The sequence below is a fragment of the Hemicordylus capensis genome, chromosome 1 (genome assembly GCF_027244095.1).
Source record: "Hemicordylus capensis ecotype Gifberg chromosome 1, rHemCap1.1.pri, whole genome shotgun sequence".
NCBI classification, from domain to species: Eukaryota; Metazoa; Chordata; class Lepidosauria; order Squamata; family Cordylidae; genus Hemicordylus; species Hemicordylus capensis.
This window is the reverse complement of record NC_069657.1, coordinates 20,199,983-20,220,390: the sequence shown is the minus strand read 5'-3', so window position 1 is coordinate 20,220,390 and position 20,408 is coordinate 20,199,983. Positions and strand designations below refer to the sequence as shown.

Genomic DNA, 20,408 nt, shown 5'->3' with positions numbered 1-20,408 from the left:
TAAAAGTGATTACGTGTAAAATGGTACATAATAATACTAAAAGGACTAAGAATACTAAAAATAGTAAAAACAGAATCACACCTGAGAAATAGTAAAATAGTCTATGCAGTCATAAAAATGCGTAAAAAGCTTAAAAGGGTGGGGGGCATAAAGTTTTATGAAGGTTAAAAGGCATAAAAAACAGAAATCTATAAAATATATAAAGGCTTGCATGAAGAAGCCTCTTTGTCTGAGGGGAGGGGGCCCTCCAAGCCCAGAGCCATAAATCTTTTCCTAGTACTCACAGCGTACACATCTTCCGCTGTTGCCTCTGATAGCAGGAGGAAGGAGTCAAGCTTAGTTTGTTTCTTCTTTCCAATGCGTCATCCACTGTAGTTGGCCGGACTCTTGTTGATAGGGCTGTTGCGAGATTTTTTCTTCTCCTTGGGGGGAGGCAAGCCCCTGGAAGGCATTGCTCAGGAGTCGGGGGAAGCCCAGGTCGGGGCAGGAGCTCATGAATCAAGCTGTTGACTGGTGGCCATCTTGGCCCCGCCCCCCAACGGAGAATGAGTCGAAGAGATGACATTTTGCCAACTTTCCCTTTTTAATCTCTGACTTGTACTGATATAAGCATGCAGCAATATTTTATTTCAGTTCTAATCCCCAGAACACAATCTTTGCTCCTCTTTTCAAACAGAGCCTTCATAGAGTTCTCCCGGAACCCGACAGATGGTTTTAGAACTCTTCCTGCAGTCTACATGGCCCTCAAGATGAAGCAGCTGCGGACTCCACTCATACTGAATGTACATTTCCCAGAGGAGATTGAGGGGGAAATGAGAGGAACCACCATGATGGTCAGGGGCACACGGTAGAGTATTATGGGGTCAGGGCACTTTCCAGATTAGCTGCTCAACAGCAGCAAAATGCTTCTGTTCAGGCAAATCGCATTTGAAACATAAACAGGGGGAGCAGTTTGGCAGAAACTAAGAACCCAAAAAACCAGCAACTTTTTTACGCCGGATACACGACGCCATAGCACTATATCACAGCGATTAAATTCAACACAAGGCCTCGGAAATGTGTGCGGCAAGCTGCTATCAGTGTAGGGCCTGCGGTGTCACAACCGTAGGAAACACACTTCCAAGATCTGCTGTGACCCCATTGCACGGTCTAATCTGGAAAGCACCCCTGTATGACGTGCAGGGAAATGACTTACCTAGCAAGCCAGAGGTTGCTGGTTTGAATCTCCACTGGTATGTTTCCCAGACTATGGGAAACACCTGTATCGGGCAGCAGCAATATAGGAAGATGCTGAAAGTCATCATCTCATACTGTGTGGAAGGAGGCAATGGTAAATCCCTCCTGTATTCTACCAAAGACAACCACAAGGCTCTGTGGTCGCAAGGAGTCAACACTGACTCGATGGCACACTTTACCTTTATGGGATGGTGTCTGGCTGTGTACTAGGATAGTGGATATGCCTCTTAGGCCATATCCACCTAAGGGGCTCTGAGGGGTCTCTGTTCCAGGTGCCGACAATGAGGGAGGCTAGATTATCGTGCACTTGGGACAGGGCCTTCTCTGTTGCTGACCCCAGACTCTGGAATGCTCTCCCAGTGCGTATCCGCTTCTCAGTCTCCACAGTTTTTAGAAAGCATGTCAAATCATGGCTTTTTACACAGGCTTTTATATGATTGTCTCCACTGCTGCTGCTTGTATTTTTGTACTGTTTTTATGCTTGTGTTTTAATATTTTTTAAAATCAGATTTGTTTTTATATTTTTTTAGTTCAATATTTTAATGTGTCTTTTTTATAATCTTGTTTTTAAATTTTATTGTGAGCCGCCTTGGGATTTTCTTAGTGAAAGGTGGGGTATAAATTTAACAGTAACAATAATAAATAAAAATAAGAGGTTTTTTCTATTTTTTCCAAAATTTCCAATTTGTCGGTCTTGGGCCTTGGAGAGGGGAAAAAAACCACAAAAAAATTTCCCTGAATTTTCTGTATCTTCCCCCTCCCCCCCCGGACAATCACATCTCTACTGCGGGAATTTGTAAAATCAAAACTGTACAGAGAATGGGCCGCTGTTTGGGATGATGCCTGGAAGATGTTTTGAGGGGGGAAATCTTCAAGCCTAGCAGTTCAGTGACTGTGTTTGTGTGTGTTTTAGAGTGAATGTGGACTTCCAGAAGCATACAGTAGCTCCCGTGCAGAAGTTCTTGGATGCATTGGAACAGAAGACCATAACCAGCCTCCACTTATCTATCAACGTTACAGAGGTCTGGATCACTTCCAAGTTAAAACCATACCACAGCAGGTAGCAGTGGAGGCATGTTCTAAAGTGGGGAGGTTGGGCCCCAGACTCTGAGTGTGTGTCTTCCACCATAGTACATCCCAATCCACTTCAGATTGGAGCTTTTAGAGTCTGCTACGAAATGGGTCCAGATCTCCATTCTGTGAGTGGAGGCCTTCTCCTGCTTCCCTCACAATTTCTCATTGCCTGCAGCAAGGATTCCCAACCTTTGAAGGATGCTGTTGAACTGCAACTCCCGTCATCTCCAGCCACGTAGTTCTAGCCCAGGAACATCTGGGGACCCAAGGCTGGAAACTCTTGGTCTACTGAAAGTGCTGCGTAGAGCTTCATTTGTGATCTGAAGGCCACTGCAGAGTTTTGCATGCAAATATCCAAAATGTTAATCTGCATCAGAAGCCCCTTCTCTGGGTTGCATTGTTGAAGTGACTTAGAAAAGAGTTTATTCTGCAGTGATGCCCTGTTTGTGAAATTACTTTTTCTGAGGGAAGCACCTTCTGTCATTTTGTTGTTCAGAAGACAAATGTTTCTTTTTGCCTTTTAGTGATGTCTAGTCATGTTGATGGTCGTTGTGTACTGTTGTGTTATACCAATTGTATATGAGTATAATTGATCTTTTCTCTGTGATAAGTATTTTCCCCAAGATTTTATTTGTTTCCTGTCCTTGCCTTCCTCTGGTTTTATACTGTATCTACCTGAATCCAAGACTAGGTGCAAACAGGCTACAGACAGAAATGGGTCATGATCTTTAGGCTGCATATGGTCCTTTCCAGTTCTCATTAATTTCTAAGTTATTTTAATTTTCCAAGTTCTTTGGTATTAGAAATGGGGGTGGGGTTGTTTTAAATTCAGTTATTTACTCTATCTATATATCTATCTATCTTTTTATTTTATTTTATTTTATTTTATTGTTAGATTTATATACTGCCTTTCATTAAAACGATCACAAGGCGGTTTACATTTACAGGTATACCTTTAAAAATACAGGTATATATCTGTAAATACAGGTATAACCTGTATTTAACCTCTATTTTTTAAGGGGGGCATCTTAAATTCAGGGTTATCTTCTATTCAGATAAACACTGTACTGTTTTTATTATAGTTGTGTTTTTACAAGCTGCTTTGCATGCTGTTTCGATAGAAAAGCAGCAAAGAAATGCTTCAAATAAATATGTGGAGTGTATCCTGGACAGGTAGTCATGATGGGAGCATTAGTTCGGTTGATGCCCTCTTACTTGGAAGGTAGGAATATCGAAGGCCTTTTTAAAGTTTAGATCTTCTGGGAGAAGAATCAGTTCCTCCCCACAGACCCCATCACTGTTGAAATTAATGAGAAGTGGAAAGGACCATTTGCAGCCTAAAGATCATTTCTGTCTGTGTTGCCTGTTGGCACAAGCAGGCCATCACATAATGGTGTGCCAAGCACATATGTGTGAAGTGGCCCTGAGGCCACTACTCTGTTTCCATAACTATTTCCAGAGAGACATTTCTAGAGTCTTACACCTCTATTAAAAGTAATAAATAAAATGTGTACATCGTGGCACCTGAGGGTTGCTGCCAACCTGTGAGCATGTGCTTCTTCCCACGTGAGCTTCTGCTTCCATTCTTGGTTCTGATACACCGAGATTGGGCGTGCCGTACAAACTCGCTAATCTCGTATTCAGTCCTGTTTGCGGCACAAAACCATATGTCTCTCACTTCAAATCTGAGATCCAGCTGTCTGATTCTGTGCCACAAGCAGGGTGGAATATGCTGAGATTGGTGGGTTCATACAACACTCCCAATCTCAGAGCACCGGAACCAACAACAGAAATAGTCTTGCATGGGAATGGGGGCAGGGTGTGTGCTCCTGTCATGGCGCAGACTTCTGACTCAGAAGAGTCAGAGGAGGAACGGGAGGATTTGCCTTCTAGTGAGGGCTCAGAGGCACAGCAACAGGATTTGGCAGGGAGACCAGACTCTGGAGCTGAGGAATCGGAACAGCTGCTAGACGTGAATCCTGATCAGGAGCAGGCTGATCAGGAGGAAGCTGGGATTTCACCTGTCTTGAGAAGACATCTCAAAAGGAAAGTTCAGTGGGAGACATGCAGGCGCAGAAGATCACAAGAGAGGAAGCAGAAGTGCTGACTCAGGGAAGCCTGATTGGCTGCTAGTTCTCTTGAGCCATATATCAAGCAGTCTGTGATTTCCACCAGTGCTGTTAGCAACTTTCGCTGACCGCGGACCGTGTTCTATTTCGAATTCTCAACTTTTCCGAGTTCCAGTTTGCCCTTGTACTGTTCTTTCCTGCTCTGTGTTCTTGTTCCGTTAAGTCCTTGCTCTGGTGTCCTTTGTTCTTTTTCATTCCTTGCTCTGTTGTTTTCTTTTCAGTTATTACTCAGTTATTGTTAGAGGGGGGTACTTAGTTCAGTTCAGGGGACTTGATTCATTTACTATTTTCTTTGTGAGCCTTTTGTTTTCCTTCGTGCAGCTTCGCTGCTACTTTCTGTTAACTCACAGGGGGAGTGCTGAAGGGGGTTGCAAATCCTGTTGGGTTAGCTGAGCTAACAGATTTACGACAGCTCCCAAGGCAGTAGAAACCTCAGGTCCTGCCAATGTGTTACAAACTACACTATCTTTCTTCAGGTAGTAGAGGTTGGGCACTTCTGGGGCTACAGAATAGATGAAAAAAATATGAGTCTGCTGAAAAACATCACTGCTGAGATCAACCAGCTGGACCTGAGCCCTTTGCCAGTTCGTCCCTACCCAGATTTGGTTTGTTTGGCCCCATTTACTGACTGGGAGCACGAGAGATACTACAGAGCCCAAGTACTGTTTGTGTCTGGGGAGAGTGCCGAGGTATGCTTTTCATTTACATAATTCAAACCAGGGTAGTAGATAACCCTTTTGTGGCATGAAAGTTAAGTGGTCAGCCTGCCTGGAAAAAGTGTGAATGGATTCCCATTAGGGGACCCACTTACTTCTAGGTTTTTTAAAACTTTTGTTTGTGTTTTCAGTAAACACTTGCATCCATCTCTGAAGCAAACTTGAGGGCCAGTTCAAACATTATGGCCAAATTCAGACGTAACATGAAACCAGAGTTAAACGGGGCAGAGGTTGGCGCTCCATTATGTATGAATTCATGCAACCATGGTTTTGAGCTGAAAGCGACCTGCGGTTTGCCTTGCCAAACTCCAGTTTGAACCTTCGCTTTACACAAAAGTTGGCTGCCGAAGCATTATGTCCAATATAGGAAGCTGCCATGATGGTGGTTTTGTGCCAATTTTCAAAGCACAATCATAGAGGTGGTGGTGCAGACCCACTCAGGAATGCGGCCGCTCCATGGCTGCTGGTGCTTTTCACTGGCCACCTCTCTGAGCAGAAGCCCCTCCCCTCCTGTCACCCAGCCAGCTATGGAGTTGCCCGACAGCTTTGCGGCAGCTGCCAAAGCTTACTCACTGCCAGCCTGTCCACCCATGTGGCCATGTGTATGCTTGCTTATTCCCTGAAATGGTGACCCCACTCCCCTGAGGTTGGTGGAAATCAGGGATCCCCTCCCCTGCAATTCCCTGTGCCGGTAGATCTGCATACGGTGCAACGCTGGGCCAAACCCAGGAATTTTGAATGGGTTTAAAGATCCATCCGTGCATCTGGTATCCCCCCCCCCACGTGTTCAAGGTTTCACAGGAAAGCGGGGGGTGGGTGGGTGGGGTTGCAGCGCTTGTCCTACCTTTTTACCATGCAGAGTTGGGGGCCCCACACAAGCAGGGCCCCCGTTGTTGGGTTAGCTCAACTTGTGGGCATGCAGTTCGACTGGCGACCTAGGGGTTACAACCGCATGGTACTCCTCAATAGACTGGCCCTCTCATAAGAAGGATAGTCTACCCACAGCAAGGTGCCAGTGGAGCAGGGGTGTGGTTTGGTCTGCATGAACTGCTTTGATGGGGTGTTCCCTTGCAACAGCATCCCAAGTCATGGTGGGACAGACCCCCCCCCAGGATCCTTTGCCCTCTATCATACATATCGCTTCCTCAGAAGTCTTCATCTTCCCTCTCCTGAGTAATGGGGAAATATCCCCCCTGTCCCCCAAACCGTGCTTGTGTGGGACTGTTTAGGTGCAGGGCTCTCTGTGGGGCGGTGGTGCCACGGCTGTCTGAAGAAGCTCTGGCATGGCGTGGCATTGAAAGGGATTCAGATGCCCTTTCCATGCCGCAGGTGGACAGCTCTGAAAATGCATGACCGTGCTCAGCACGCCCCCTTTGTGGCCAATCACGGCCGCTTGGCTGACATTCTGACACTTTGCCCACAGTCTGGTGTGAAGTTTGCTGGGATCAGCCAAGGAGCAGAGAGTGGCTCTCCTCCCCTCCTGGATTTGGAGGTTGGAGGAGTGTGGTTGGAAGAATGTGGTGCGATTTACAGTTTAGAATTGAAACTGCAGGTTCGCCAATCTTCGGTTTCATGTTACGTCTGAATTCAGCCTATGACTGGGTGGCGGGGGGGGGGATATAATCACTTCTGCATAGCATCATTTCATATGGAATACAGAGGTTCCCAACTTTGGGCCTCCAGATGTTCCTGGACTATGACTCCCATCATGCACAGACCAATGTAGATGTGGATAATGGGAATTGTAGTCTAGCAGCCTATGGGTATCCAGGGTTGGGTGCCTGCCATAAGACATGGGAAATCAGCTGTTGTGTCGGGCTGGAAGACCTCTAACTTCACTTCTAGAGCTTGGTTTCTATAGCTTTTAATAAATGACCCCTGCCTTAATTCATGCAGTTTGCTAAGAGGGAGGCTTCCTATACACTATTTTTGTTTTCAATTAAATATGCTTCTTGCAGGCATATCTGTCTAGTGCAGCCTGCTTGACATGGCTGCACCCTAGTGGCAGATGTACAATTCAGTGAGTTATTGGCGTGCCTTAACTTGAGGATTTACTGTTGCATGGCTTGTTTCTGTACCACCTCAAAATATTCTTGCCAGTGGTTTGCAGTGTTGTAGACAAAAATTAGAGAGACAACCCATACATTGCACTCTGTAGTTTGCAAGCCTGTGGTACAATAGCAGCTCTTTTGGGACTAGCTTGCAGTCTTCATGAATAAAGCTGGTCTCAGTGGCTGGCATCCTCATTAAGCATACTATGCAATAGACCCATCTGTGTGAAGTTGCTATATTGAACTTGTAAGCTATCAATTTTCTTCTATGCCTTGGGAAAATGGTGGTCTGTCCTAATAGCTATTCCTTTCTTGTCCAGGTTTTCTATGTAGATTACGGCAATAGATCAAGAGTGGCTTTGGACCACTTACGAGAGCTTCCAAACCACCTTCGAGAGCTTCCTTTCCAGGTAGTGGTTTCTCTTTGATTTTAACGAATCAAAGAACAGCAGGGGAAACTACAGTCTTTCAGCCCAGGCTTTGATTTTCCAGAAAAATAAACAACAGTTTTGTGCTTTAGGCATTGGAATTCAAGGTGCGCCGAATACGGCCCTCCGCCCACTCTCGTGTCTGTGGAGAACAGTGGAGTTACGCAGCAAGCCAAAGATTTGCTTCCTTGGTCAACGGCTGTGCTCTGATGGTGAAAGTCTTTTCAATTGTGCATGGTATCTTGCATGTGGATGTGTTCCGGTATTCAGGAGTTGTGGACATTGTGAACCTCCGGGATATACTTATTCAAGAATGCTATGCTGAGTTAGCGGAAGATTCCTATGAATCAAAAGTATGTGGTGCTCTCTTTGTGTTAAGTTAACTGTTATGGTTAACTTAAATTAATAGCTGTGAAATGGGGGAGGGAAAGAGTGACGGCAGCCTGTGGGCTACATGTTGCCTTTCTTTGACGTTGCCCTTCATTTTTATCTCTAAATGAAATGAAGTTTCAGTATATAATGCAACTGCTCCCTCCACCCCCGATTTATTGATTTATTTTTCTAGGCATCTGTGTCCTGCCTTTTGACCCTAAGAAGGTCCCCCAAAGGTGTCTTACAGTCTTGAGATTAAGTGTTTTATAAGAGAATCAAAACAAAAAAGCAAAAGGAGTAACTATGAGCCTTTGGTGCAGTTCAGGCCTTGATTGGCTCCTTGGTCCCATTGGGCAGAAGGGAAGTGGGCTCAGAGATAAGCATTGCCAGGGAGGGGAGGGTACGGTCACTGTTCCCTCTAACAGGGATTCCCAAATGTTGTTCACTACAACTCTCAGTATCCCCAGCTGCAATGGACTTTTGCTAGTGATTACGGGAGTTGTAGTCAATATCTGAAATCGCTGCTAGAGGGAACACTGGTTACAGCACCATAGTCCCCTTCCCTGGCTCTCGGGCTGTCAACTCCTCTGGCCTTGGCCGGCAGCAACCCTCGTTGATCACTGGCCCCCTCATCATTGACTGGCCCACTCATACAGTCCTGCTCTTACACAGCCTGCTCTTACACAGTCCTGGCAAGTCTTACAAGATGTAGGACTACCGTGAAATCCTGTCCTGAAATCTTGCGAGAGTTGCCCGCCTTCTCACAAGAGTTGCAAGATTCTCGTGCTTCTCGCACTCTTGCTGGGCCGGCCTGGCCTGCTGTTGTGAGGGAGCCTCTGGTTGGATCGGTGCTGCATTACTGCCTCCTGTGAATGAGGCTGGTGTGCAAGGGCCATGCATCTTTGGCTGGGCTTGCCTGGCCTCTGGGATGAGTGTGTTTGTGTCTGTCTTCCCTCCCATTATGCCAACTAAAGCAAAAACTGAGAAGTCGCAGGGAACATAAAGTTTTAACACAAGAGCGATTATCGTTGTACATAAAATGTCTGGTGAAATGACCAAAACCAAAATAAAACTTGCCAGGTGCTGGAAAGCCATCAGTGAGGGGGCCAAGCAGCCCTCCTAGTTCTATGGTATGGGTACACTAACTGAAAAGGCTCTGCCAAGGGCTCTTGCAACTGACATGAGTGGATATATTCGTCCCTTGTAGCCCTCATTGCTTATGGCTCTTCTCCGTGGTCTCTGTGCATCACACATGGGTTTGTGCCTGCACAGAGCCACCATCTGGATACTTCTAGAGCTTTAAAGAGCAGGAAACCTGGCTCCCCACATCTGACAGACTACCACACTTGCTCAGACTTTCGTCGACCACCACAGCACCTACATCTCCAGCTGTCTTCTCCAGCTTTGCCGCTGTTCTGTGAACAATTTTTCTGTTAATTATTAGGATTTGACCCCTATCTTTGATTTTCATTTATCTGTCTATTTCCTTCTTTTGCCTCTTGTGTTTTGATTTACTGACATGCTCCCTCCCCCGCCTCCTTTGGCCTCATATGGCCACAGAGGTTTCTTTTTAAAAGTTATTTCGGTGCTCTGTGAAGCTTGTCTCCTTTAACAGCCACTCCTTGTGTCTGGTCTGTTTGGGGGACGCACATCTTATGGATTTGTGCTTAGTTTGCCAGGGCTTTAAGTTGCCAAAGTTGTGCAGCCCTGCTGTACATCCACTGTAGTGAACAAATGTCCACACTTAAGTCCAACATTCCTTTTTCATTCCCCATCCCCTTCGTCCCTCCAAACCTTTTTTAAAAATTTCTTTTTCCTCCTAGCTAAGCAATGAAAGTCTCAAGGAGCTGTGTTCAAAGCCAGAAGAGAGAAAAGCGGAAGGAGCCGAAACTCTTCAGAATAGTTCACAAGAAGAAGAGGAGAATCTGATTCAGATGTTGCTGGAGAACTATTCAGCCAGTAGGTTTAGTGCACCAAACTGCAAGGTGAGCTTAGAAATTCTGTAGTGCAAGGGTCTGTGCAACATTTTGGGCAGTGCCCCCTTGTGCAACCTCACCAGGGCTTGTCTTCTAGTAACAAGGGTGTTGTGCTGCACGTCATGTCAGCCAATTTTATTTCTATGAAAATGCCTTCTACACAATGGCTGATGTCTGGAATTTTCCTGTGGTGATCAGCCACCCCTCCCCTAAAGAGTTAACTGGAAGTGAACCCTCTCCTGACTGACAGGCTGGTGAACTCCAGGGCCCAACCAGTCATCACACCAGGCGGTAACCACGATTTTTAAAGCGTGCTGCCCCAACATCATTTGGGGTGCTTTTTGAAGTATTCTTGTAACCTACTGAGTATTTTTACCTGTAACGAAAAGCTGAGAAAGCCTCAGATGGAAGCAGTCTGTGGTACTTGAATAAAGCTGTTTTCTTTTTGTTCTTTTCTTTTACAAGTCTCTCGGATTGGGTTTTTAACTCAGAAAAGCAGGGGTCTTACTCTGGTGCAAGCACATCCTCAGACATTCAGCAAACTACCAGTTATCTTACCATGTGTAGGCTTGCACATGGAAGATTTTTGTGTACTTCTTCAATAGCAAAGGAAGAGAATTTTCCCTGGGAATTGAACCCCAAGTCCAGGAAGGGTCAAGCTCTGTTGAAAAGAGGGGTGGTGGTGGTAGTCATTTTTGAACCTACCAAAAATAAAGGAAAGTTTTAGGAATAGCCTTTGCCTAAAAGCTCAGCAGGGATGATTGAACATTTTTCCTTCCCCTCGCGGGAGCGTTCTCTGACAAAGGCTTTAAACCTCTTTCTGCTACAGGGGAGCTGCAGCAATGTTCATGTGCCATGAATAGCGGAAAGGAAGGGGGCTGTAGAGAACTCCATTCAATCCCCACATGCAATATTTTGTTGCAAGAGCAGTGGGTTCTACCACTCATAGAAAATTTTTCCTGCCTGTTCCTTTCCTCTTCTCATCCTCCAAATGTGGGGTGTGCCTTACTAATAAAATGAAGGACTCTTATTTTACCAGGAGAAATTTAGAAGCTTACTAATTAGAATGTTGTACCTTCTGCTCTTGTTTTTAAAGGCAACACTTTTTGGCCCATTTAACCCTTATATTTTGGAATTCAGCAGTGTGACCAGAATCTCCAAGTTCAGGTAGGGATGGAGCATTGCCATGCATTGTGGGCCGTGTGCTCATTTAAGATTTGCAGGTGAAAATGGCCCCATCTGACACTGCTTAGTGAGTTCACCATGTTAAAATGTCAGAAAAGTGGTGCAGTTGTGTTAGTAGCAGCAAAATCATTCACAACATTGTTAATATTGTCTTGTTAAGAACTTAGCTTCAGTCAGTTTTGTGTGTTGATAATTATGTTTTTGTTTTCATAATTTGCACTGGAAAGCAATAAATTTGTATTGTGCTTCCTAGAATTGTGTGTTATTGTTGGCTGCTTTTAGGACTTCTCTTGGGAAGGAAAGATGGCTTTTAAACAATAAAGTGTGCCGTTGAGTCGGTGTCGGCTCCTGGTGACCACAGAGCCCTGTGGTTGTCTTTGGTAGAATGCAGGAGAGGTTTACCATTGCCTCCTCCTGCTTAGTATGAGATAATGCCTATCAGCATCTTCCTATATCACTGCTGCCCAATATAGGTGTTTCCCATAGTCTGGGAAACATACCAGCGGGGATTCGAACCAGCGACCTTTGGCTTGCTAATCAAGTCATTTCCTTGCTGCACCATTAGTTGACTCTAAAAAATAAATTGAATTAATTTAACCAGCTAAGCTTTGCAACCCTAATTTTCTTCTGTTTCATATTAGGAATTCTCTGAAACCAGGTGTATAGACCAACTATTAAGTCTGCTGGTCCTTTTTTTCTTCCCTTTAGAACTGTCTCAGTAGAGAAGGAGAGTGTAAACTCTGTTGTTGTTATAGATGCCCCTGAGGATTTATTTCAGCAAATGTTGATTGCTGCCTCCGTATCAATAAATACAACAGGTAAATACTTGTAAAAATCTATCAACTTTTAAAGTACGCATTAGCAAACCGTGACTGACATCCAGACTAACCCTGTGTTAAAACCTCGCATGTTGCCAGGTTTTTGTATCATGCGAGGAGCCAGTGGCGTGCCGTTTTTCCGTGATTTCCACCCTGCTTCTGCAGCTGCCTGTGACTGCCAAAATTACTTCCTTGAGAATTGGAGAACCCTCGGGGTCATAGTTTTGAGAGGCACAGGTGACTGCAGAGGGAAGGGTGGGGTCATTGAAAATTACTCCCCTCTCCTTGTACATCTGGCACATCAGCATAGGGTTGGGTGAGTCTGGATGTAGTCTAGATGTCTGCCAGTTGCTGTGTTATTTATAGTGGCTTTCTGTTTTTGTTTGCCACCTTAGATTGAATTGGTAAAGTTACTGTGCTCCTAACAAATACCAGTTTTTACTGTTGTTGACAGGATCCACAATGTTGCTAAGGGAGACTTCTCTAATGCCACACATTCCTGGACTCCCAGCATTACTTAGTATGCTGTTTGCTCCAGTTATAGATCTCAGGTATGTATTCATTTCAGAGTGATAACCTAGTAATCACTTTAACAGGTGCCTGTACCGCTTTCTTTATTCTCCCCTGGACAGAATATGCAGCACCTTTTTTAAAATTAAGGGTTGCATGTTGCATTACACTAGCCCAATTCAAGGCATTGACTGGTATTTTAAAAAGAAAATGCTGTATCGTTTGAAACTGTGATGCTGGTGGTATCTATTATTATTTACACTAGTATTTTGAAGCCCGTTATAATAACGGGCGCTAGCCTTTTCCTCTCCCCTTTACTGTTTTTTTTTTTTAAAATACTGACTACGACGCTGCCGCCGAAGTCCCACCCTCCCTCCCTCCTAACTTCCGAAACCACCTTACCCCGCCCGTGACAGTTGAGCAAAGGATGACCTAAATTGAAGAGGGAGAGAGGAGCTCGCAAGCAGTGCTCCTCCCTCTGCAAAGCCTCTTTCCGAACTGGCGCTTGGGGCGGAAAGGACGCCTCTTGCGTCCTTTCGGCCCCAAGCGCCAGTTCGGGCAGAGCCTTTGCAGAGGGAGGAGCACTGCTTGCGAGCTCCTCTCTCCCTCTTCAATTTAGGTCATCCTTTGCTCAACGGGCGGGGTAAGGTGGTTTCGGAAGTTGGGAGGGAGGGAGGGTGGGACTTCGGCGGCGGCGGCAGCATTTTTACTTTTACTTTTCTTCGGCTGCCACCCACCGCAGCCCGTGTCTCCGGCTGGGCCGGCCACCCAGGGCTCCGACGGGCCCACCACCCACCGCCGCCGCGGCTCCAGCAGGCCCACCGCCGCCGCCCGCGGCTCCGGCCGGGCCCTCGGCTGCCCGGGGCCTCTCCCTTGTCGCCGCGGCGTGTCCTCTGGCCAAGGCGGCGGCGGCCAGTGTCCCCCGGTGCCGCTCACCCGGCTTCTTCGGGGCGGCCGCTTCTGGCCGCCCAAGATGGCCACTGGGTGCCAGTGGTCGTGTCTCCCTCGCTCTGTTCTGCGCATGCGCTCCGCGCATGCGCAGAACAGGCCAGGGAGGCGCGGACACACGCTTGGTGTCCATCCACGGACGGACACCAAGGGTTTTATTATAGAGGATACTGCTTCACAGCAGAAAATAATTTTTTTAAAAAAATTCTATAGGGGCGTAGCACGGTTGGAGTGGGCCCAGAGACAAGATTTTAAAATGCCCCCTGCCCCCCGACGCTCAGCTCATGAAGTAAAGGAATCTTAAATGAGGCTGAATATAGATCTAGATAACCTATGTGCCACAATAGAACATCATCCTAAATTATTTTTTTCAAGGTTTTGTAAATTGTAGATGATGCAAGTCACTTAATGGTACTAGAGAAAGACATGCTGTTCTGGTAGCTCCAGGTCTTAACACTCACATCAATTTTGGAGGATGAATACAACTGAAGGAAGCCTGGGTGGGTGCGCGGCTGGGGGAGTCAGTCATGTGACTTGCCTCTGCCCCCCCCCAAGGCAGTGGGCCCCCAGACAACAGTCTCCCCTTGCCCTATTATAGTTATGCCCCTGCAGCTAACAGCAAAGAAATAAGTACATGGTTCCTTGTCTCAAAAGGGCTCACAACTTTAAAAGATACATAAAGGAGATGCCGGAAAAAACCACTGGGAGGATGCTGTGCTGCATTGAATAGGATCAGCACTTTAGGGTCACTTTTTAAAAAGGTGCTTCTTTGCCCAGTTAGCAGGGGTTGACTTGTGGTGGTGGTCTACATGTTCACTGTAATATCTCTTCTTATTATATAAGCTCTCCTGAATACTTCTGTAGGAAGGCAAGATCTATATCAACAAACCGTGTTGAACAAAATACAAAGTGCTGGTTATTGCCTATAAATGCAATGGCTTGTTTAAGAGTCAAGGCGTATTTAAGAGATCACCTTTTTTGTCATGAGCCCTGCTGCTTACTGAGATCACATGGGGAGGTTCTGTTACGGCTGCCACCAGCTTGTTTGGCGGCTGTGCACAAACTTAAAAATCTTTTAAGTTTTAGGATTTTAAAATTGTTCTAATTGCTTTTATTGAGTTGTATTGCGTTAAGCTGTGTATACGCTGCCTTGAGACTTGGGTGTTAGGTGGTCTATAAATGTAATAAATAAAATGAATGATCATGGTGATCAGTGTTCCCTCTAACAGGGATTCCCAGATGTTGACTACAGTTCCCAGAATCCCCAGCTGCAATGGATTTTACTTGGGGATTATGGGAGTTGTAGTCAACAACATCTGGGAATCCCTGTTAGAGGAAACACTGATGGTGATGGGTGGAAGATGACAATAACGGGGACCAGGGGTGCAGCTAGGTAATTTTAGAACCTGGACCTAATGGCCTTATGGCCCCCGCCTTATGCTCCCTGGTAATTTCAACTCATTGTTCACTTGGATGTTAATAGTTCCAGGATTGACTGATTTTTTAAAAAATAAAATAAAAAATACAAGAGTCCTGCCATCCTGTTGTACATCTGTGCCCAACTTCAAAGCCCTAGGCCTAGCCATTCTAGTAGATCTAAAGGTGTGGGCAGAAAATGGAGTCCTTTACCCTTTTCTATAGAGGCAAAGGGCAGGTTTCTCCACATAGGGCAGAAGGGTGGTCCAGGGGTTCAGTTGCAGAAGTTTTTTGTAATTTTTGGCCATGAAATAAGCCACTTAGGAAATGTTTTTCAAGTTTTAAAAGTTTTAAAAAATCATTAAAAATCAGTGGATTGACTGATTTGCTTCAAAATAAATACACAGAGTCTTGCCATCCTGTTGTACATCTTTGCCCAATTTGAAAGCTCTTGCTTAAGCCATTCATTGAGACCTAAAGGGTTGGGCATAAAAGTAGGGAGTGCTTTATCCTTTTTTATGAAGGCAAAGGGCAGATTCCTTGAGATGGGAATGGAATGAAACAAAAGCCCTTGGGTTTTCCCCCCAAAGGCCTCTGAAACTAGAGGATTTTTTAAAAACTGGACATACTTCGGGCTAAGCCAGAATTCACAGCCTCCATTCGGGAGAAAAACAAAGTCTTGTTTGTCCTGGTCCCTGATAGCCTGCAGGGACCTTGGGGTAGATCCAGCTAATATGTGGACTGGCACACTCCAATCAAGAGTGGATCCTATATAATAAAAGGCTAAGTGAGTGGCCATGGCTTTGGAACGTTGGGGATCTGCGTCCCTGCCTCCCTGGGCTGTTCTGGGCCTGCGCGAAGCGCAGGCCCAGAAGAGCACAAGGGACACAGGACCACAGACACCAGTGTCCCACAGCCACGGGCGGCCATTAGCCGGTGTGTGGCGGCGGGGGAAAGTGGCCGAGGCACGGCGAGAGGAGGCCGAGGCAACCAGAAGCAGCCGCCCTGAAAAAGGTGAGGGCAATGGTGGCGGGGGAAGACCGAGACGGGGGACAGGGAAGCTGGGCGAGGTGGCGGCGAAGCCGCCAACGAGGCCCCCGCCCCCTCACAGCCGCCGCCCCCGCCTGCTCACCCGCCCTCCCAGCTGCCCAAAATCACCTTCCCCGCTCCCCCCCAAAAAAGATTAAGGGCCAAAATGGCCCATGAGAAGGTCGCCGCCCCCGCCTATCACCCTCCCGCCCACCCAGCTGCCGAAGACCACCTTACCCGCTCCAGCCCGAGGGAAAAGAGAGGAGCTCACAAGCAGAGCTCCTCTCTGTGCTAAGTCACTGCTCAAACTGCCGCTATGGACGCAAAGGACGCCTATTGCGTCTATTGCGACAGTATGGGCAGCAGCTTAACACAGAGAGTAGCTCTGTTCCCGAGTTCCTCTCTTCTCCTTCGGGCTGGAGCGGGTAAGGTGGGCTCCGGCAGCTGGGTGCGCGGGAGGGCGATAGGCGGGGGCGGCCACCTTCTCATGGGTCATTTTGGCTGTTATTCATCCACACACACACACCCCCAAAAAGTAAAAGCAAAATAAGGAAGAACAAAAACAGAGACAACAACAACAAAAAAAACAAAAAAACAAAAAGAGAGAGGGGACAAGGGGGAAAAAAAGAGACAGAAAGAGAGAGAGAGACAGACAGAAAAGACGGGATAGAAAGCTAGCGCCCGTTATCATAATGGGCTTAAAAATACTAGTTCAAAATAAAAGCCCTATGTGAAAAGCCTCCAGGACTTTGTTTCCCCCCGAATGGTAACCTTCTGCTCTTCCCAGAGCGGCTTCATCCCCTGAGGGGAATACCTTGCAGTGATCACACATCAAGTCTCCCATTCAGATGCAACCAGGGCAGACCCTGCTTAGCTATGGGGACAAGTCATGCTTGCTACCACAAGACCAGCTCAGGCCAATAAATCGGCGTTTTTCAAAACTCAGTGAAGGGGAGTTTGGCAGCTGTTTTGGATATGGTCTGCTCTAAGTGGTTTGCAATTGTAAGCGCTGGGGGTGGGGTGTTGTTGCAGATTGGCTGATACTGTGTTGAGGGAGGGGGAGGGGGGAAATGCTGGGGGAGGAGGAGGGAGAAATGCCTGAGTTAAACACAAGCACAGACTGTAAAATGCGTGTCTTGCTATGTTTTACATAGGCTTTAGATATGTAGAATGGATGTAACCTGAACCCTTTGTTGTCTAAGATTATTCTATTAGGTGTGGAGGGGAAAGATAAACATTATGTGAGTGAAGGCAGTCACTCACAAAGGCAAGAGTTAAGCATCCTGCTGTTTGAGCCAGCTGTTTGGCAACTCGTTGTGCTGGTCTTGTGCTCTTAGCTGTCAAATTATTTTTTAAAAGCTCTCTTGCCTCTTCCTCTGTGGTGTGATTTCTGACTGGTTGGAAGGAAAACCCGGACCAGGTAGGTGCGAATGCACAGGAAAAAGATCTGCCGGGGGGAGTCCGGCAAGGAACCAACAGCTATGTGAACTGTCAATTTAATCTCCTGAAGTAAACATCTTGCGAATCTGCTGTGAAGCAGATTCGCTCTTCAGATACCCCGAGGCATAAAGCCATGTGTGAATAACCTCCTGCACCTGCAACTATTCCTTGTGGGACTCAGTTTCCAGACCCTTCTCCATCTTTGTTTCTTTGGTTACATCTTGCAAAGTAGCCTTGTTCTTTTGCTCGGTCATTAAAAGCTTGTCATCCTGGCTGAACAACTGAACAACTGAAGCTGCCTTATACTGAATCAGGCCATTGGTCAATTTAGTTCCGTATCATCTGCACTGATTGATAGCAGTTCTCCAGGGTCTCAGGCAGGGTTTTCCCCTAGCCCCAATCAAGAATTTATTTTATTTTTTATACCACCCAAAACTTTCATCTCTGGGTGGTTTACAACAAAGCAAAACAAAGAGAAAATGTTAAAACCTTAGTTAAAACAAAATAAATGATAATAGAAAAAGTTAAAAAATTACAACTTAATTTTTTAAAAAACCCTAATGTTAAAACTATTTAAACAATATTTAATTAAAAGAATGTGAGGGATTGAAATTAGGACCTTCTGAAATGTAAAGCATATACTCTGCCATTGAACTATGGCCCCTCCCTTTCAATTTTTCTAGGGTTGATGAAAGCAGGAGGCGATATATTGGTGTGCTTTGTGGTTTGGGATGCAACCGTACCCTGAGAACCCCAATCTTTCCAGACCATGACATGGAGCTTGCATTTGATGTACAGATTGATGTGGATGATTTAACACAGGTAAGACGTGTCAGTTCTTCTCATTATAACAAAAGATGAGAATGTTGCATGCTATTGATGACTACAGTTAGATTTGTTAAAAAGAAGCCAACCAAGAAGTATACTGAGATTATCAGAACTTGCTCAGGGTACCTTCAGCAGGGACGGGGCCTTTTTTGTTGTGGCACCCTGACTTTTACACATGCTTTCCAAACATATTCACTTGGAGTTGGGTGAAAACTTGGAGTTGAGTCTTATTGTTTTATTCTTGAGTGTTGCTCATATTTTATGGGAAATCCACATTTCTAGTTCTCACATACACCATTATTGAGACTTCTGTTACATTAACATTTATTTAAATGTTAAAAGATAGATGATTAGCACATGTATTTCTTACAGTAATTGACAGCTTTCATTTAAATCTGTTTATGTTTCGTCAAGTCAGTAGTTTGATTAAAATCCGGACTATCCTTTTAAAGAATCTTTAATTTGCACTCAGTCAAATCAATTAATTTGTTTCCAGTCCTCCAGTTATCAGATGTCGCTACTTTCTTTACAGATAAACATTCTGAGGACTGCCATCAACAAATTAGTCTGTGATGGCTCAAATGGCCTGCTACGTATTGGCCAGGAGAGAATTGCCCAGCTACAGAATGCGGCTCGTCAGAAGCTTTTAAAGTAAATGATTCCTCCTTTTCTCTGTTTGAAATGTGGGTAGAGAGCCAATCTTGCGGTAGTGAGTATGAATCGCCTCCTTTGCTAAGCAGGGTTTGCCTAGGTTTGCATTTCAGTGGGTCACTATTATATAATATTCCCCTTAGGGACATGGCAGTAGCTCAGTGGTAGAGCATCTTCTTTGCATGCAGAAGTCCGAGGTTCAGTCCTTGGCAGCATCTCCAAGTACAACTGCTACGGATAGTTATATACCACTCTTCAACCAAAGTTCTCAAAGTGGTTTACATAGAAAAATACATAAATAAGTAGGGCTAAGAGAGATTCCTGCCGGAAACAATGGAGAGCCACTGCCAGTCGTTGTAGACCAAGGATTCTCAATGTTGGGTCCCCAGATGTTATTGGACTTCAACTCCCAGAATCCCCAGCCAAAGGCTGCTGGGGATTATGGGAGTTGAAGTCCCAAAAACATTTGGAGACCCAACGTTGAGAATCCCTGGGGTAGACAATACTGAACTAGATGGTCCAATGACCTGACTCTGTTTAAAACAGCATAGGAAGTTGCCTTAAAGTTCATTTTTATGCTTAACCATCTGTGTAATTTGGACAACGTCACATTTCCATCAACTCCCTTGCTTTTGTCGCCTTGTTACTAAGTGGGCAAACTAGATTTAGTTTTTAAACCCGTGTGTGTGTGTGTGTGTGTGTGTGTGTGTGTGTGTGTGTAGGGTGGGGAAGGAGTTGCAGGGTGGGGAAGGAGCAGTGTTGCTCAGGACTTACAACTAAAGAGCGAGAAGGATTTAATTCTTTTCCCCCAATAACGCCCCACCTACAAATTGCTGAATGTTCATAAGAGCACAACCCACCCACAACCCACCAGTTGACCATCCCTATCTTAGAGACTCCCTCTTTATACTCATTGCAGTCTCTGTAATCAAAACCTCTTAATGACTCTTTGATTGATTGAGTGCCGCCAAGTTGGTGTCGACTCTTAGTGGCCTTTAAGGTCTCTCAATGGTGCATTCATTGCTGTCGTTATCGAGTCCATCCACCTTGCTGCTGGATGTCCTTTCCATACTCTAAAATGAGCTACAGAAGCACATGTAGCTCAATTCTCAGTGGCCACTCCCAGTTCTCAGTGGCCACTCCCTCACCTTTGGAACTCTGAGCCTCAGTATATTCCAGAAGTTAAAACAGCCCTCTGTTTGGACTGGACTGGAATAATCGTAGAGAGAGAGCATGTTTCTTCAGTGTGGTCTCTGTGCTTTACATGATTGGGTTTTGCGCCTGCACAGAGACTTTGGAGTTACTTTAAGCTAATTTCCTTCCAGATGGTTAGTAGTTCCTCCCCTCTCCAATGACATCATAGTCTCTCTCCTTCAGTCTTTTCTCGTCTGCCGACAACTGACATTGACCATGAGTTGCTCCGAGCTGCTAAAAAAAAAGAAAGTTTTTTACTCCTTTCCTTCCTATTCCCAACCTCTAGTTTTCATCATATTATTATTTCATTTCTCCACTCTTTGCATTAGCGGTTTGATTTGCTACACATTTCCCACCTGCCTTGGGCGAGGCCCATAAAGTTGAGACCTGCACATATTGCGCCAAGT

At 45.6% G+C, this 20,408-nt stretch overlaps 1 protein-coding gene across 2 annotated transcripts in view; it reads left to right on the top strand.

The window, feature by feature from the left end:
- TDRD9 (tudor domain containing 9) overlaps positions 1 to 20,408 on the top strand; it is a 99,105-nt gene that overhangs the window by 66,008 nt on the left and 12,689 nt on the right. Inside the window, exons 22-32 of one of the 2 annotated variants that reach the window (XM_053282528.1) lie at positions 677 to 847; positions 2,150 to 2,258; positions 4,916 to 5,128; positions 7,527 to 7,616; positions 7,727 to 7,987; positions 9,830 to 9,991; positions 11,079 to 11,149; positions 11,876 to 11,985; positions 12,440 to 12,536; positions 18,012 to 18,150; positions 18,689 to 18,807. In XM_053282528.1, coding sequence (XP_053138503.1) covers positions 677 to 847; positions 2,150 to 2,258; positions 4,916 to 5,128; positions 7,527 to 7,616; positions 7,727 to 7,987; positions 9,830 to 9,991; positions 11,079 to 11,149; positions 11,876 to 11,985; positions 12,440 to 12,536; positions 18,012 to 18,150; positions 18,689 to 18,807 — 1,542 coding nt within the window. The remainder of the gene's footprint in view (positions 1 to 676; positions 848 to 2,149; positions 2,259 to 4,915; positions 5,129 to 7,526; positions 7,617 to 7,726; positions 7,988 to 9,829; positions 9,992 to 11,078; positions 11,150 to 11,875; positions 11,986 to 12,439; positions 12,537 to 18,011; positions 18,151 to 18,688; positions 18,808 to 20,408) is intronic. The other variant, XM_053282525.1, reaches the window with a different exon arrangement.